This window comes from Poecilia mexicana, unplaced genomic scaffold (assembly GCF_051168715.1).
Source record: "Poecilia mexicana isolate PSO_F unplaced genomic scaffold, ASM5116871v1 scaffold_22, whole genome shotgun sequence".
NCBI lineage: Eukaryota > Metazoa > Chordata > Actinopteri > Cyprinodontiformes > Poeciliidae > Poecilia > Poecilia mexicana.
In genome coordinates, this window is record NW_028263391.1 from 11,132,164 (window position 1) to 11,150,311 (window position 18,148).

Genomic DNA, 18,148 nt, shown 5'->3' on the forward strand with positions numbered 1-18,148 from the left:
TTGAGGCATTCAATCTGTATCGTTTTGGCCATAAAAAAAATAAAAAAAATCAGTTATGAAACAAAGAATCAGAAAGCCAGCAGATTAGAATAAATGCTTTGTGTAAACCATCCATCAGCTCAGCATCGAGCTTTAAATGGTTAAGATGTCAAACTGAATCGGGAGCGTAATCGCTGCACGTTTATAATTTATCATTGTTGTTTCTGTGTATCGGTTACGAGCCAGATGGGATTTTTTTTTTTTTTTTTTTAAAGACTGCCTTGCTAAAAGCATCCAATAAGCAGTGGAGTGTTTTAAATATGCAATTTCCTGACTTATTGTTTCTTATTTCTGGCTGTAAGGGGTTAAGATCGCATGGCAAACGTCAAAGCAATGCGGAAGCTTAATCTCTGCATGTTTACACTTTATCATCGTTGTTTCAGATCTCTGGCATGTTTCATTACGGAGTGATGTTTGAGTGACACCGAGCCGGCTGTCACAGCCATGTGCTGAGGTTTCCCTTCTCACTCCCAGCAGCAGCAATAATAATACTACTAATAATGACTATTCTGCTGCTATAGCCCCACTATTTGTGTTATTGTGCGGTGTCAGACACAGGCTCTGACGTTGGCTGCACTATCAGCAGGAGCGAACAAACACGAACACATTTGCCTGAGTTATTGACCTTTATCTCCCCACTTTCTTGACAGCCTTCTCCAGTTATTGACAACACAAACACAAGGGACGACGCATAACCTTTCATTCACAGAGCACTTTCTCTCTTTTTGTCTCTCTTTGCCTCCGTCAGCCTGTGTCTCTCTCTCTCTCTCTCTCTCCGTCTCTCTCTGCCCGTGCAATTTGTTTAAATAAAACGGGGGAGACAATGGTACTGCTCATTTCTGCCATTTTTCTTTCACTCCAAATTTCAGGGGATAATATCATTACACCAATATAATGGTTGCTATTCAGGCTTCAGATACACAGATATTTCAAGTATTCAATATAGTTTTGACATGCTGGCATTAGGGGGAGAGCATTGTTTCCCTATTTGTTTGCTCACAAAGTTTATTCCATCATAAATCTTTGATTCCCGATTCAGGCTGTTTGTCTTCATGATGCGAGAATTACATTGAAAAGCATGGTCAAGAACGTCAGAGGATGCTCCAATAAGCATAATTTGGAAAAAAATAAATAAATAAATAAATGTGTGCAACCTTAATATTTGTTTTACACGTATATCCAGGCAAGCAGTAATATTCAATCTCATAATTATTCTAAAAACCTGACTCAATGTGTACCGCTTTAATTTATTGCGTCTCAATACAACATTGAATAACAATGGTAATAAAAAAGGACTACAACTCCATTAATGATTCTCCAGGATTTATTGTGTTTTTTTTTTTCATTTTTTTTTTTTCAAAACGAGTCCTCTTGCATGTCCGCGTGGAAAATGGAATGCATAAAACACGGGTGTTCCCTCCCCAGTCATTCGGCCCCGCTGCAGGTACTTGAGAGCCCCCCCCCACCTCTCCTCCCAAAATTAAATTTTAAACAATCCAGACCGGTGTTTGGTGACCGTGGTTAATCATCAAGAAACAAAGACATCAAACAATATTTGATAATGAGAAAAATGCCTCCGGGATATTAGGGGATTGGGGGTAGGAGGGGAGGAGGGTGATGTTGGGGGGGTACAGCATGATCCCCAGCAAGCGGTGAGGGGCCAGACGTGGGCTGCGCTCACATGTCTGTGTGTGGTGATGGTGGATGGGTGACACACAAAAATACACCTCAATGTCTGTCTGCCGATACAGGCTTGAAAGCACACATTTAGGAAGTAAAAAAAATAAATAAATAAAAAAGAATTAAAATTAGCCCCTCTTTTTTGAAAGTTCACAGTGAGATAATTAGAAGCATTCACAGCATCGACCCAGCGTGGAGGTTACAGCTTTGTAAAACTGTGCTTCATTTTTGAACTTTTCCGCATCGCACCTCAACTCAATTATCTGCAGTTAAAATTGATCAAAGACGACAAAAATCATGGTAGAAATAGCTTTTCCTCATCGACAAAAAGGATAAGATCGTCGACAGCCGTTATGAGAAAAACCAGACACGTACAATACAAAATACAGTCATGCTAAATGTTAAGACAAATGAGTGCATGAGAAAGTTTGTTGCCTTAGAAATGCACATCTTTGACAATCTTCTGTGCAGCACAACGAAGTCAGCCCCAGCTCAGAATAGGAAATTGAGCTGAAATAAAAGCAGAAAGAGAGAGAGAGAAAGAAAGAAAGAAAGAGAGAGAACAGAAGAAGTGTTGGGTAATGAGAAGAAAATGTTTTTTTCCTCTTCCTCCGTCATACTGTTACTGGGCTATCCGTGATTGACATAGAGTTAACGGCCTGGCCAAACTGAGGCAGATCCAGCAGCCTATCTGAACAGCAGCATGTGCAGCCACCTCGGTCATGCAAATTGCTCCCGGACAGCCCGTTGACTATGATTAATGAGCTTCAGGCTGCAGCCTTTGTTTCTGCATCTAGCCACTTGGACAGAAATACAGTTTCAAAATATTATCAATCGCCCTAATAACGAGCTGCATTTGCTCACCTTCTGCATGCGTTTGACTTGAACAGTTTACAACTAAAAATGTGTGCATGCTTATGCTAAGAGGGTAAGCACAGTTATATTTAATTGTGTGCCCCTTTAATTGAATTTAGACACAGGATGATAGAATTGTGATTGTACAGCTGGGGTGAACAGTATCTTTTTTCTACTGTGATATGAAATATGGATGTGAGCTTTTCATGGGTTAACGTCCTCTATGGGGGGGGGGGGGAGCAGGAAGTAAGGAGTGTGAATTTGATACCTTAATACAGGAAAGCATTTCTTGCCTGCAAAATTGCCAGATTTCTGATGTGCGACTTTTAAATTAGTGCAATATTACAAAGGAAGTTTGAGGTACTACCGAATTTTTAAATGCTCATCATATGTACATGGTGAGTAATATCCCTGATAAAGGTCTGGCTCTTTTAGGCATGGGCTGGCTACAGGTACCAAGATAACCAAGGTTAGGCAGTTTTGATTTTAAAAAAATTGCTTATGTTTAAATCATATCATTCCTGCTTTTCAAAGCCATTTCAGGATATAAAAGAGATTTTTTTCTCTTTCGCTGTATGAAGCACAGGGTGACAAAAACCTCCCCATTGCTGCACAATGGTGGTCAGCTGTACTGACAGAAAACTACTACCCATTTCACAAACACACACAAAACTCTTATTAAAGATATTTCTGTTTTCATATAACAAATAGCAAACTGGAATTGGCATGGCTGTCAAAAAGCTAACTACAACAGCTACTTGGCTAATAAACTAGCCAATCAGCTAATGTTTTTTATGCATTTTTAAATGCATAAAAAGCATTTAAAAGCCATGCACTGGCTTTCAGTGTATGAAAGCCAGTGTCTTTCATACACTGGCTTTTTGCTTAAGCCAGTGTATGAAAGACAGGTGCTGTATGTATCATTTTAGGAGACAAAGGGACATAGTTTTTGGTTAAATTGAAATTAGTTAGATCATGTTGATAAAATTACATTTTGTTTTAAATCTTTCCTTAAATACCAGTTATCAAACTGTGAGAATCTTAACCCAGCCCGTGCCCAGTTGTGTGAAAAGTAAATTATACATTGTTACATATTTAAACATTTCTCTGCATATACTGGTGAACAAAATAAAAGAATGGTAAGAAAACGCTTTTTTAATTGTTTTTTTTTTCATCCCATACACACGTCCGCAGCCACATTCCCCTCTGCCACAAGCAAAATGTAAATGTTTTTCTGCCATTAAGGTACCTAAGTACCATTAGCGGCTCAGTGCCTGGCACTACAATAGTGCGCCAAGAGCCGTGAAGCAGAGATCAGTGCAGCCCTGCTTGGATATCAGAGGGACACATCCTTTGTAAATTCATCTCCTACTGTGAGCAGGCTTCACAGCTGGTTAGCGACACTGGGTGTGCCGCTGCCCTGTTTACTCTCAGCCTCCGAAGCTCTCATCATTTCACTGCCTCCCCTCAATCACCGCAGCTTCAAACACAGTCCAGGACGGCTCTTAAAGCAGTCAAAGATGCACGCAAACACACGCGGCCGTGCACTAAAGTGCACAGCGTTGCACACGAGAAATGGAGTAGACATCGCTGCAACAAAATCTCTGATCCCCTGGCTTTTGGAGCTATTACAGTGCACAGCCTTCAAACCCCCCTCTCTGATTTTTATCTTTTTATACCATTGCATTACATGGATTCTTTTATACCTATTAAACACGCGGCTCCCCACCAAAGCCCCCTGATCCTCTGATACCTAGATGAATAAACTGCTTCTCCAGCCCCTGACCTCAGCCCTTTGTAGCAATCAGAGCAGACTTCCTCAGAGGCCCTGATCTTATCTGGCCGCAGCAATCCCGCTACACAGCTCCCCTTTTGTAGCAACCATGGAGCGCTGAGCCCTTTCAGACCCACGGATTGTGCCGGTGAACATGCTGCTCGAGACCTCAAGCTCATCTCAGACATCATAGTACACTGCCCATCAACAATGCACTCTATTTTCTGACGTGACACAGGTCAGATGGCAGCTTTCTGTGCATTGTCCACCCACAACGTAGGAAAGTGAAAGAGCGTTTGACTTACACACACACACACACGATCCTGTCAATTAAAGTTTAAAATCCCTCAGTTATCTGTCCAAAAAGAAGCTTTGTCCATGCGTTTAAAAATCCATAAATTTCAATTCTTGATATGAAATCCTAATTAGAGTCTAATTTAGTGCTGCTGAGAGACATTTTTACATTATACTGATCTCAAGGGATATATTAGACGAATTGGTCTGGATGAATTAACCCCATCGTCACCTAAAATGCACAGCTAGAAGAAATGTGACATTTCAAAGAAATGAAAACATTTACATCATAGCTACACAATCGTTTTAAAGAAGAAAAAAAAAGGCTAACAAATTTTTTCAACTGATTGTAAAGCACATGTTGATTAGTTAAGCTAAAAATGTTTTCTTTTGTATTATTCAGACATGCTGTTACTCTGCATCCGCACATAAGTCAGATCTTAAAGGTGCGGTAGGTAACTTTTTTAAAAATCTGTTTTTAAATATTTGTTAAAACTGTTACTATGACCTGACAGTGGGAGACATAACCTGTGAAAGAAAATCTTTCTGTTTGTGGTCTTACTGCCATCTGCAGAAATACAACACACTCAGTCAGAATTAACCAATCAGAGCCAGGTGTAAGGTTATAGCACTGTCAGTTGTGCTCAGATATGTACCTCCCTTGCTCTTGCTGTCTCCTGCGCTGCAGCTCCTCCTCCAAAGGGGATACAAAGGCTAGAAGGCACAGCCATCAATGATGGCAAATAAACTGTTTTCCAGCAACGTTAGGCTGTTTCTCTGCCATTGGAAGATGTAGCAAACCAGGAATCTTGAGCTTGTACGTACTATGTAGAGGGAAGGTGTACTCAAGCATGATTGACACTACAAAGACCTTCCCACTGGCTCTGATTAGTTTTTTTCTAATCAGAGCCACATTTTTGCAAATGGCAGTAGGATATGCCATTTGCACTCCATAATAGGATCACTGGGAGGAAGCAGAGAAACTCCAATTTTCATAGATGATCTGTCTCATATTGTACTGTCACGAGTCACAACATAGTAACATTTAACTAATGTGTAAAAATATATTTTTAAAACAGTTACTTACTGCAGCTATAACTAGTTAGGTGAAAAGTGTGAATTGTGACAGCCCACAGAGCTTTAGAAAATTAAAAGCAACACTATAAAAAGTAATTTTGGAGGGTTTTAAATATTAGCCATTGAAAGCATAAAAAATGTATCTGCTTATCTGGCACATTGTCCCATTTTATACCACAATCAAGTTGCCTTAAGTTAAAATAACTTAGAATAAAATTGACTTCGCAATTTGATACATTGAAATTGGCATGTTTTTTTTTAAGAAGCTCCTATTCTTTCCAGCTCTCCACCTTCTGCACACAATGCTCCACAATGATGTTTACAACCATTCTTAGGAGTTAATCTTACACAATATCCCCAGAACCCTTCTTAGTAGTTCACTATATCTGCTCAGAAATATTTAATAAAATGTACCGAATACTGTATTCAAATTGTTGCACCAATATTATGTTTTAAAATTTAACAGTTTGTTTAATCAGTACAAATGAGCAGAACATCCTGTCTATACTAAATAAATAAATAAATAAAACTGCACAGTTTTAGTTTTCATTATGAGAACACAATTTCTTTGAGAGCAATTCCCCTAGGTGAAATACTTACTGCTTAAATCTCTTTGAAATGTATGCATGGTTAAAATTAAAATAATTAAAAATTATTTATTAGTGAAATTATTTCCGAATCTTACCGGAACAGGAATGGACGTTTTGATTTGCTATGAAGCAGATACATTTTTTTTTGGATAGATTACAATAATCGCTGTGTCTCCTCCAATTCTCCATGACAGCCTACCTTTCAAGTTATTGAATATCGAGAGTTGTTGGACTTCAGGGCTACAATATACTTGGCAAGTGACGTGAGACAGCACTTTTGTAACGAAATGGGCTTCCACACTTGAGCACGGCACGAATGCAACTTCTTCTTCTTCTTCTTCTTTTCGTTAATGGCGGATTGCAAGTAACTTTTAGGTGCATACCGCCACCTACTGTACACGAGTGTGTAGCAACATTTTCTCTACATTTATTAAATTCTACTTATTAATCTTGTGTTTTGAAGAAAAGTAAATACTGCTTTTCTTACTCTATAAATATCCATTATGTTTCCTTCATTTCCTAATATTCCTTTAAGACTCCATTCTTTTCCTGTCCTTCCAACAATTCTTTTCAGATTCTCTCTTTCAGATTCATATGTTCTACAGTTCATTAATATATGTTCTACATTTTCTTTCTCTCCACATCCTTCACATTTATCATTACTTTTCTTCCCTACTAAATATAAAGTGTCATTTAGATAGGCGTGTCCTACTCTTAATCTAGTCATAATTATTTCTTCCCTTCTGTTTCTCTCATCAATATTTCTAATTATTGATTTTTGCACTTTGTATAATTTTCTCCCTTTCTTATCCTCATTCCACCTTTTTTGCCATTCTTCTATTTCTTTCTTTTTAATACATGATTTCCCTTCTCCTTTCCCGAATGGAATTATCATCGTCGTTGTCATTTCTAACGCCCTTTTTGCTAATTTATCAGCTTTTTCATTTCCTTTAACCCCTTCATGAGCTGGGACCCAGCAGAACCAGACATTAATGCCACCTCTATATAATCTAAATAAGCTATGCATAATTTCTAATACTAACTCTTTCCTATTATTTCCTTCTCCCTGGATACTTTCTAACACTGCTTTCGAATCTGTACATATCACCACCCTGTCTGGTCGAACCTCCTCTACCCACTGTAAGCTTATTATAACTGCCATCATTTCTGCTGTGAATACTGATAAGTGATCTGAAAGTCTTTTGGAGATGTGAATTTCAAACTCTGGAATATTTATTCCTATTCCCACACATCCTTTAAGATTTTTAGAACCATCTGAGTATATTTTGAGGTAGTTGTGATATGATTTTCTTAAATATACATCAGTCTTTACCCCTATTTCACTTAACCTCCATTCGTTTTTCATTTTAAGAAGTATCATGTCTACATTTACCTCAGGAAATAGCCATGGAGGAATAACACTAATTGGATTAATCTGGGCTATTTTCTTATCCTCTAATCCATACAATTTGGTCCATTTACTTATCATCCATCCAAATCCATTACTTTTGAACTTTGCATATTCCCAACAGTTTTGTAATATAATTGATGTTACTTTTTCTTCTTCATTACTTTTAATTTTCATCCAATAAACTAAAGCTAATTTTATTCTTCTCATTTCCAGTGGGGTCTCTCCAGTCTCTATTAAGAGAGCATTAATAGGTGTTGTTTTCACTACTCCTGTACATATACGTAACGCCCTACTCTGTAGTCTATCCATCTTTTGCAGTGTTGTTTTAGCTGCTGCTCCATATATAAAACTGCCATAGTCAATTATTGATCTCATAAGACCCCTATATATGTTTAATAATGACTGTCTGTCTGCACCCCAGTTATTTCCAGCCACAGCCTTTAGTAAGTTTATAACTTTCTTACATTTAGTTTCCAAGTTTCCTATATGTGTTTTCCATGTATAAGAACTATCTAACCATAATCCTAGGTATTTAAATTCTTTAACCCTTTCCAAAGGCTGTCCGTATAACGTTATTGTTCCTGTATCAATATTTCTTTTGTTTGTAACAACCATAAAACAAGATTTGCTTGCTGATAATTTAAAACCCCATTCATATGACCATTTTTCCACTTTATTAATTGCCTTTTTAATTTTTTCAACTACATATTTTACATTTTTCCCCCTTATCCATATGGCTCCATCATCTGCATACAGTGCAGATTTTATACCTTTATCGGTATCAGAAAAAATATCATTAATCATTATATTAAATAATATTGGACTGATTGCACTACCTTGAGGTATCCCATTTTCCACATTGAACTCTTTTGAGTAATCATTTCCAACCTTAACTCTTATTTTTCTATTTAGCAAAAAATTTGCTATCCAATTATACATTTTCCCCTTTATCCCCATTTGATTAATTTTTATAAGTAATCCTTCTCTCCATAATGAATCATATGCTTTTTCAATATCAAAAAATACTATAATCATTACCTCCTTCATTTTTAAAGCTTTCTCTATATCATTACATACTCTAGTTAGAGCATCCATTGTTGATCTCCCTGTTCTAAAGCCACACTGGTATTCATTTATTAGTTTTTTATGCTCAAGAACATATCCTAGTCTACTGACTATTATTTTCTCCATCCATTTACTTAGGTGCGAAGTTAAAGCTATTGGTCTGTAGTTATTTGGACTGATAGGATCTTTCCCTGGTTTATTAAATGGGAGTATTATTGCCCCACGAATGCAACTGCAGAGAGACTCTGAATCCATTAAGATTTACACCGCCCATTACTGTGAAGTAGCCAATCATCCAGCGGTTTACTGGGATCCGGGACGGATGAGCCAATCAGCTCACTTTTCACAAAAACGCATTTGCTTCAACTTCCTAGCGGGAAGAAGCTATTCGAGGTTGTCCCCCAGGCAGCAGGAATTGAAGGTAAATAAACACTTTACCTGTTACTAAACTGCTGGGGTAGTTTTGTTTCTTGCATGCCGTATTCATGAGAAGTGTGATAACTCTACACAGATGGCAGGAAATGTCTGAGGGAGGCATTTACTTTGGTGCGTGACGAAAGTATGAAGCTAACTGCGGTTAGCAGCTCAGCTGGGTCTGACAAGTGTCTGTTTTCCTCCTAACACCAGGCTCCCGACTGAATAAATCTAATTTCTCTGTTCTTTGTGTTTATACATATGGTAGAAGGCGAAGGATGAGGCTGTCCCGTGCAGAGTATAAAGAAATAGCGAGGTGGACTGAACAGCTGAGACCTACTCGGCAATGTATGAAGATGCTGAAAGACAGATATCCTCAGTGAGTACACGCTATGCTATATTTCATTTTTTTTTCTTTTATTATTGCTTTTGTGTTTCCTTTGACATACAAATAATGATTAAATTAAAACCACATACCTTTACACACTGAGGAAACAGTCAAATCGATTGACAGCCATGACATAAGTAATTCAAATGTAGTTTGTTGCAGCAGCTTTCTCTCACACTGTATAGCCCAGGCCTTTAATTTGAGTATATTTATTAGGGATAAATCATGTTAGCTGGAGCAATGCCTTTGTAAATGTTTTTATCGTGTTTTTAAAGTTCAACAGAGTTTATAGGAACTTTCTTATAAGCTCTTAGGTTATAAGCAACTATAGAAATGATAAGACTCGGGGGGATCTAGACTAGATAAACAACATGACGTTAAAGGTTTTAATAAAAATAAAAAATCTGCAAAACTCACTGGCAGGTAAACAACACAGAGCAGCATCTTAGTCTAGGGTCAGATCAAGATTGTATGAGACCCAAAGAAGAATTTCCTTGGGTCACGTGTAGTTCACCACAACTATCATTTTTAGTTTTTCTAACTTCAAGTCTAGAAAAACACAGAAATGTATTAACTGTTGTCGTTATGACTACAATTTGCAAAGTATAGCCCAAAAACAATTTATTTCTTTGCATTATATGGGTTTAATTTCTAAAGGAACATATTTACAAATAGAGATTGTACAGTACTCTATGACAGAATTAGTCAGAAGTAGTTTATACATGCAATTTTCCCATCGCTTCATAGATGCTGCAGGCATTTCTGCCATTGATTGTTCTGTGTTTAAACTCTTTTTGCTGGATTTCTAACTGGGAACTGTTGTCAGCCTACAAGCACAGAAAAAAATACAGCAGTATTTCACAGAACTCTCTAAAGACAAAAAAACTTTGCTGTGCTACGAAAGCCTTCCTGTTACCTGCAGGTAACAGTGTTCTGCATATCCAAGGCTCTCTAAGCCTTGGATAAAATTCAGATTTGTCTTGGCATATCCTAAGATTTGTAAAGTTAAAATTTTAATACTTTCCTACATCTCTCCTAGACTTTATTTTTTAAAAACCTTAAAGCTACTAATAATGGTTAAATTTGCTACATCTCACTTGAGTATAAACATCCACACAGTGTGTTGTGACCTGGTTGCTTAGTATGTTTAACGATTGACTTTTGAGATCTGGCTTGGATTTAATTGGAGCTCAAATAGCTACATATTATGATGACGATGACGTTTTATTTATTTATTTATTCAGACAGACATTTCGTCAACAAAACATAATAAAAATAAAACTTTCATATTTTCTAAGTGTAAACACAGTACCCTATTACCAAAGATGCCAACTCAAATACATGCAAATACACTACTTGTTCGGTGACTATGACTCCTGAAAAGGAGTATGACGAAATTTGACTTATGTAATCATACCCCCTTTTCTATCCTATAGTTTAGAACATGAATGATCTTCCCATTTCCCGTATTCATTCTAAATAAAAAATGGTTCCTGGCCAACTCTGGTCACCAACCATTTTCCTCAGTGCAATTTAGCTGTAAACACTGCCATGCCACGCTATCTGCTTGCCAACTGAGTGGGCCTTTCACTGGAACTGTGTGGTTTCGTCATATACTTTATATAGGTTTGCAATAGGCAAAAAAGATAAACATGTTTAAAAAAAAAAACCCATCTCATGCGCAGTGTAAGGTATGGTGAAAATCCTCAAGAAAATCTGTTAGGAGAGCTGAAGGAGATTATGTGATTATGTAAAGAGGAACGATCAAAGATCTGTTTGCTCCATCTTTGAGAAATTGCATAGAAGAGGAGGTGGTGTCCTATCTAAGAGGGGAGGAGTTACATCATTGACAGCGGGGGAACCAATAATTATGGAGAGAATTTTTTTTTTTCTCTTGCAAATTTATTATGACTGAATAAATGCACTCGGGTTAAAGGTTGGATTCATTTTTTTTTTTTTTGGTGTGAGATCATGCTGCATGTCTGTATTTTGTTTACACACCCTTTTATATGTCTAATTTAGACCCGTTAAACATTTATAATCCCATTAAATGTAGTCTCTATGATCACTCTTTAATTCCACGCAGGTTTCTGCTTTAGCTTCCGCCCTAGCATTAGGCGGTGTTTTGCCATGCAGCGCTTGTGCATCCAGAAATCGAAGAGAGAGGTTAATGGTTGTGTTTGCCTTTCTCCTTGACACTGAGGGCCCTCACTTTATTGAATGTAACATGTGTAATCCCCCAAGGCCACCAGGACACCACGGCTGATCCCGTTGAGGTCACTTACAAAGTCGCATGTATTTGGAGCTTCCTACTTCCATTGTGTCCTAATCACCAATCTAGAAGAAAGTATCAGCTCCCCAAAGGGGATTCGGCGCAGCTTCACTCTGCCTTTGTTCCCTCTCTGTCAGCGTTTTACAGAATGTCATGTGTATAAAGTGCATCCAGCATTGTGCTTGTTTAGGCAACAACAGTTGGAGACTTCTTATTGTTTTTCTGCTTTTTCATTTTATTTCCTGAGCCATTTAACTGTCCAAATACCTTTTTTTTTTTTTTTTTTTATAACTGCATTGCTGCTGGGTGCAATGATGAAAGTAAAATATTGGACAGTTTTGGCTACAGTAATTCTGCGCAGTCTTTTTCTCCCAGAGGTGCTTGCCTCTTTGTTTAGTCTTGCTGGTTATTGTTATTATTTCGTTCACCATAACCAATCCTTGGGAGGCCCTTGCTCCGTAAAATCCCTGAGTCTCGTCACCGGGCCTGACAGACAGGCACGGCAGCAGTGTTTTCACAGCCTGCGAAATTATTCTGGTTGTCCAATCAGCTGAGCCGGGCTCTGGAGGGTTAGTGATTGGACTGGCAGGAAATCAGGCTCTTAAGACACAACATATCGACTAGGCCATCCATCATCTCTTAGCATGCGCTCAGGCACAGCAGTCAGCCGCCCCGCGCCCCACACCCCCTCCTGTCCCTTCGGACCGTGTGGGAGCCCTGCCACTGCGTAAATATTGGCCGGGGGGGATGAGGGGAGTGAGCTGGCGGTTTGTTGTGGACAACCCTGCAATAAAATGATGGGCAAAAGAATAGTTTGGTTATAGTGGGCAGGTATTAAGGCATTAAATCATGGCATTCAGTGATTTGCAATACAAAAAATGTGATAATGCAGTGTAAGAAATAACAGTATCAGCAAATTGTTTGTTTCTTATTAGGATTCTGGCAAGCCGGAATTGAAAGGATATGATGATTACAGTATGATTAAATTAAAGAGTAGGAGAAAAAATGTGTCCAGTCAGTTAAGGTGTTTTTTTGTTGGTGAGAAATAATATCACCGTCCCATCCTATGTAGTGCAGGGTTTTATATTTTTCAGATCCAGACTTTTTTTTGCATCAATACACATAAATTAGTCTTATTAACATAACACTTTATAAGAGTTTAACATGATGTAATTGCATTTATTTGAAACAAAGCAGCAGTAGTATTTCTAACTGCTGCTATGACAATGTATTACAGCTATTACCTGCTTTAACAACTACATTTCATTGCATTTTGGCGATGGAGAAGATGCAGTAGGCACCTTGCGGCTAGCCAACAAGCTATATGCTGCAACGAGTGTAAAAGTAATTTCAGCTGTAAAAACAAAGTTGTAGAGCAAGTTTTTAAAACTTTGATGTAAAACTTGGATCTCGCCGAAGCCTAAAAATGTGCACCAGTGTTACTCCGCTGGAATTAACTTCTGTGTACTTTCCTCCTGCAACTCACACATTTAAATGGAGTGCTGTATAACATCTTTGTATTTGAGATGTTGCAATCTGTATACATTTATTTTGTTTGAAAAATGTAACTCTTAATTGGATTTTTTTTGTATTGAAATAAATCTAGTGAAGTGTCCCTTGGCATAAAAGAATAATAATAACGGTTCTTCTTATTATGCTCAAGTTGAGTTCAAACCCATTTCACAGTCATTGCTTTTGATTGGAGGCTCAAAGGGAAGAAAATTTAAACTTTGAACAAGATGATTGTTATAGACCATTTCAAGGTAATTTCCATGGATGGTCTGCCAGTCTTTTAGCTCTTCCCTGAAAAGCGATAGTGGGAGGAGAGAGGGAGTGTCCCATAGACAGACAGAGAGAGGACGACTGCGATGTGGAGTCCCTCATCTGTAACGGCTGCATAACACAGATGTTGGGAGTCATCTGTCAGCCCGGCCTCTCTTGCTGGGGCCGAGCTGCTCTGAGGGGAAAACAATTGGACACGGTGCTGTCACTTTTTACCCCCACTCACAATGGTGGGGCATGCAAATATCAACCCCTCCCGTTCTCACTCCGTCTTTCCTGCCCTCCTCGTAGCCAGCCCTGATGTCCTGTCTAGTTTCTGGACTGTGGCTAGGCAGCAGGCCGGTGAACGCAGTGCTGTGACATCAGTCCCATCAGGTCCTCATATTAGAATTGGAAATGATGAGCCTCCCTCTGAGGCTTTGCCTGACTTCCCTCAGGTCCAGAGGGGACCCCCAGTCCTTCCACCACTTGTCCCCAGAGAGCGTCAGTGCAAGGAGGGTAAGATGGAGAGGGAGGGTAAGTGAGAGTCCTCTGTGTCCTTCTGTGCTATTATGAATGAATTTGGACGTAATGATTACCCCCCCCCCCCTTCCACCCTCACCTCCGCACACAAGCACTCACAATTCACGCACAAACACCTTTTTAAATTTTCCTTTCACGGTAACAGAAGTGAAAAACATTGCAGATTTCCCTGTTTTTGGAAAAAAGGCTTAAACAGTAAAGTGAAGCATCCCTCCCCTCCAAACGTTCTCGCTCACACACACACACACATTTACACACAGCTCCCCAGTGAGGAGGCCCTGAACGCTTTTCGAATCGGGCCCTAATGTGCCGTTTTCATCAGCGCTGAGGCGGGCTGCAATATGGTGCTGGAGCTCGCTCTGGGAATATGAATGTTGATTAAGCATGCGTTCAGCCTTTTGAAATTCTGAAGAAGTGTCAGAATAATGGATGTTGAGCAAATGTCAAGCATTTGTTAATTTCTCCCTGATTCGGGGTTTATCTGCCATGATCTTTGGAGGGAAAGTGCGGGGCAGGGTTGTTTTGGCATGTGCCATTGATATGTTGATTTCTTGGCTGCAGACACTGTTTTGATGGTAATATCGCAGCCATAGAGGGGCTTAGTCACTTGGTTATTTTGAATGGAAGTAGAATTTCTTTGTCCATTTAATTCAGGCGAAATCTGTAGGTATAGTAAAAGGGGTGGTGTGTTAATCTGGCAAGATCTGTACATATCTAGTTTACTATAAATCCTGACAAAAGTCTGGATTGCATAATCTGTGATACAGTCTGGAGTTGTACTGATCAGGCTTCTCCTGGTTAATACTGATTTTTTTTTTGTTATCTTTGAGGTGTGACTTGCTAATTATTATTTAAAAAAAATTTTAACTAAAAAACATGGGGGAAAAGGTGCTGTTTGATCTTCGATTGAATGGTAAACCATTACAAATACAATAAGAGGAATTTTTTTCTATTAAAGACCGATTGCCGATTATTGTTCAGAGACAAAGTGAAAATCAGACTTTTTCATCTCTGATTACGTCTCATGCCTTTTACATGCATATCGAATCTGAGGATTTAGTAACCACCAGAGTTTGTTAAAATTCACAAGACTTATACATAATCAGTTTAATTTAAAGCCTGAAGAGAACCCTGGAATGTTTATTCCATCATTTCGACTTGAACTAGACTGCTGTCGTCATCTTAATGTTGCAGTATGACAATTGTGAAGGACTGCTTAGGAGAGATATTATGTCAGATGTATTTAAAGTGCATGCAAATCCTGGATGCCAGTAATGCATGTGGCCTCTTGGACAGGCTTTTTCTGCTCTTTATGGCCTCACTTGGTGTACATTTTTCAATGAAGAGTGGTGTGGAGAGTGTGGTGAAAGAAGAGTATGAACAAACTTAGTTCCTGTATATTGAAATGACAATATTAATACTATCGTGATTACATGTTTTCTGGATAAAACCTGTAACTTTGACTGGAGATGCACCGATCAGTTTCCCTGGTCAATACCAATTTCCATTGGTCGAATGATTTTTTTTTTTATTATTATTTTCATAACACCTAAAAGAGGAAAAAAAAGTGCTGCAAGATCCAGACTTTCGGCTGCTGTAACACCTGACTTTTCCCACTGTGGGAGATTAAGGGATATTTCTTTTCTATTCTTTTTTTGATAGTAGTTTTAAATCCAATAGATTATCCATATTTTATGGGGGGAAAAAAGCATTTATAGCTCTGGGAAAAAAAAGTCCCTTAAAAAGTAGAAGTTGATGAAGCAGTTTCAGTTTTAAACGTTTATTTGTTCACATTATCTTTAAACACTTTGTGTAAATTAACCCAGCGATAGCCAGGTTCTCAACCATGTCTGAAAAACTAGTAGAGAAACTTCAAATTTTTCTTGACTGCTGACATATGTGGTTTTCTTTGATGTTTAACTTACAAGTTTTTTCTTCTTTATGACTCACATGTCACTTGTCAGAAATATTACCTTTTTTCTCTCACTCCCAATTGATTGAGTCTTTAAAATTAGCTTTATTCGATCACATTCGTGTATGACTTTTTTTTCGTACAATTTCCACAACGATGGATGTAAATCTTTACATTTCATTCACTCACTTGGAACTTATTAATCACCCCAGAAAATAAGCTTATAAGATTTTAAACATCATATCATTGTGCTTGCTCAGGAATTGATTTATTTCTTGCTTCTGCGTTTTAAATCTTCACAAAAGTAGAGACGCGTTGCTATTTTGCTGGCTGGAAGTGGCGACAACATTACCCAGACACTGATCAAGTGCAGAGCCTGCAGGGGCCAGGCTCTACGGCTCGCAGTGCGTGGCCCCTACACTTCTGGCTGCTCACGTTGAACAAAACACAAACTGGCAGTTGGGGCTGAGGGGCACAAGCCTTGAAGCCTGAGAGGCTGGCAAACTAATTCGAAAGCCTTACGTAGTTAGATGAGTGTTGGAAGGGTGGAGGGAAGGATGAAGTGTAAGCAAAGAGGAGGGATGTAGAAAGGAGAGAAGCTGTGCTGAGTTTACAACTTCATGTCAGGCTAAGGAGGTCATGAATAATAGATGCAATCAATTACTTGATTAGGAAGTTCAGGAACAGCCACTTCCTTCTCATATCGTTGGGATGTTGTCTAAGCACACCGTAAAGATTGTAAAGCCTTTTTGGCTCATTGAGCTGAAAACAATGGGATAAGAAGCTCCTCGTCAAATGTGATGTGGTTTGCAGAGATGATGGGGACCCTATCATCTCTGTAACGTAAAAATAAAAATAAATTTTTACTTGAGAAATGTGAACTTTAAATAATATCAGCATATATGTTGAGCACTTTAACTTTGCAGTTCTCATTCCAAATCCTCAAAATAGATCAGTCATTCAGGAAAACCTGATTTTTAAATCAGACATTTTCACACCAGTGGTGAGGTTCTTCTACCAGAGGAATCTTAGTGGTGTGAGAAAATATAATAAATTGCGCAGAACTGTCGAAGTTCTGCTAATATGCTTAAGGAGAATAAAGGAGGTTGGCCAGCGCAGTCGTCTTTGCCAGACCATTGGACACTTGCAAGTCGACTTGATGGATAATATAGACACTCACCCCAGTTTTGCGGGAGTAGCATTGACAGCAATCGCATTATGGCAACGACTTCAAACCCTAATACATTTAGCATGTTTCTCGCAGAAAGAGCTGTGAATATCTGCAGCTTTCATTTGGTATCACAATTACAGCGGTGATTGTGGGGATGTTTTTCGTTCTTTGTACCACCATTACTAAACAATCCTGACATCTCAGACACCGAAGCAGACAGAATTTTTAAAGATCGTAATGAAGTGAAGAGGTCTGGGTTGGGTGGGTGTTTTTTTTTTTTTTTGCCAATTAGATGCTTCTGTCTAGCTGTGTTTAAACTGTTTCTATCCTTTGTCCCCTTCAGGACTTTAGGTTTGTGTAACTTTCTGGAGAAAGATGATGAACAAGGTTGTATTGTAGTATTGAGGTGAGCTTATAGTGCCTTACTGGGGAAAAATTTTGCAAAAGCCTAAAGTAAATCTATCTTGTATTGCTGCATCATCCCAGTTGAACAGCATTAAAAAGACATTTATTTTTACTAAGTAGTTTCCTTCATTGTGCATAGTGGAAAGATAAACCTGGGTCTTTTTCAAATGTTTTTATTTCTCACAGTTCTAGTTATTTTAAACTTTTTGAAAGTAGTTTTGCATTATCTTTAGATAAGTATCTGTTTTATTGCTGCCATTAAGTGATGAAGGTCGACACACATCTGCCTCAAGCTGGGCTTAAACTGTGCAGTTTGTTTTCTTTTTGGCCGTTTTCAGCTATGACATGACGTAAACGCACGTACAGTGTGAGAACATAATTCATAAGCTGTAAATTATTGAAACCTCCAATGTAATCATACAGTTTGAGCTGCAGCTGATCACAACTGAAAAAAATAGTGCAATTTATGTCCAGCCTTACCTGAATTGCATGCTCTC

At 38.5% G+C, this 18,148-nt stretch overlaps 1 protein-coding gene across 3 annotated transcripts in view; it reads left to right on the plus strand.

Annotated features, from left to right (window-relative positions):
- The first annotated feature begins 9,106 nt into the window (after window positions 1-9,106).
- cdin1 (CDAN1 interacting nuclease 1) overlaps window positions 9,107-18,148 on the plus strand; it is a 66,648-nt gene continuing 57,606 nt past the window's right edge. For all 3 annotated transcript variants that reach the window (XR_015761918.1, XM_088002391.1, XM_088002392.1), the window contains exons 1-2: window positions 9,107-9,206; window positions 9,468-9,578. Coding sequence is in view for 2 of the 3 variants with exons in the window: in XM_088002391.1 (XP_087858517.1) it covers window positions 9,478-9,578 (101 nt within the window). In the remaining variant the exon portion in view is untranslated. The remainder of the gene's footprint in view (window positions 9,207-9,467; window positions 9,579-18,148) is intronic.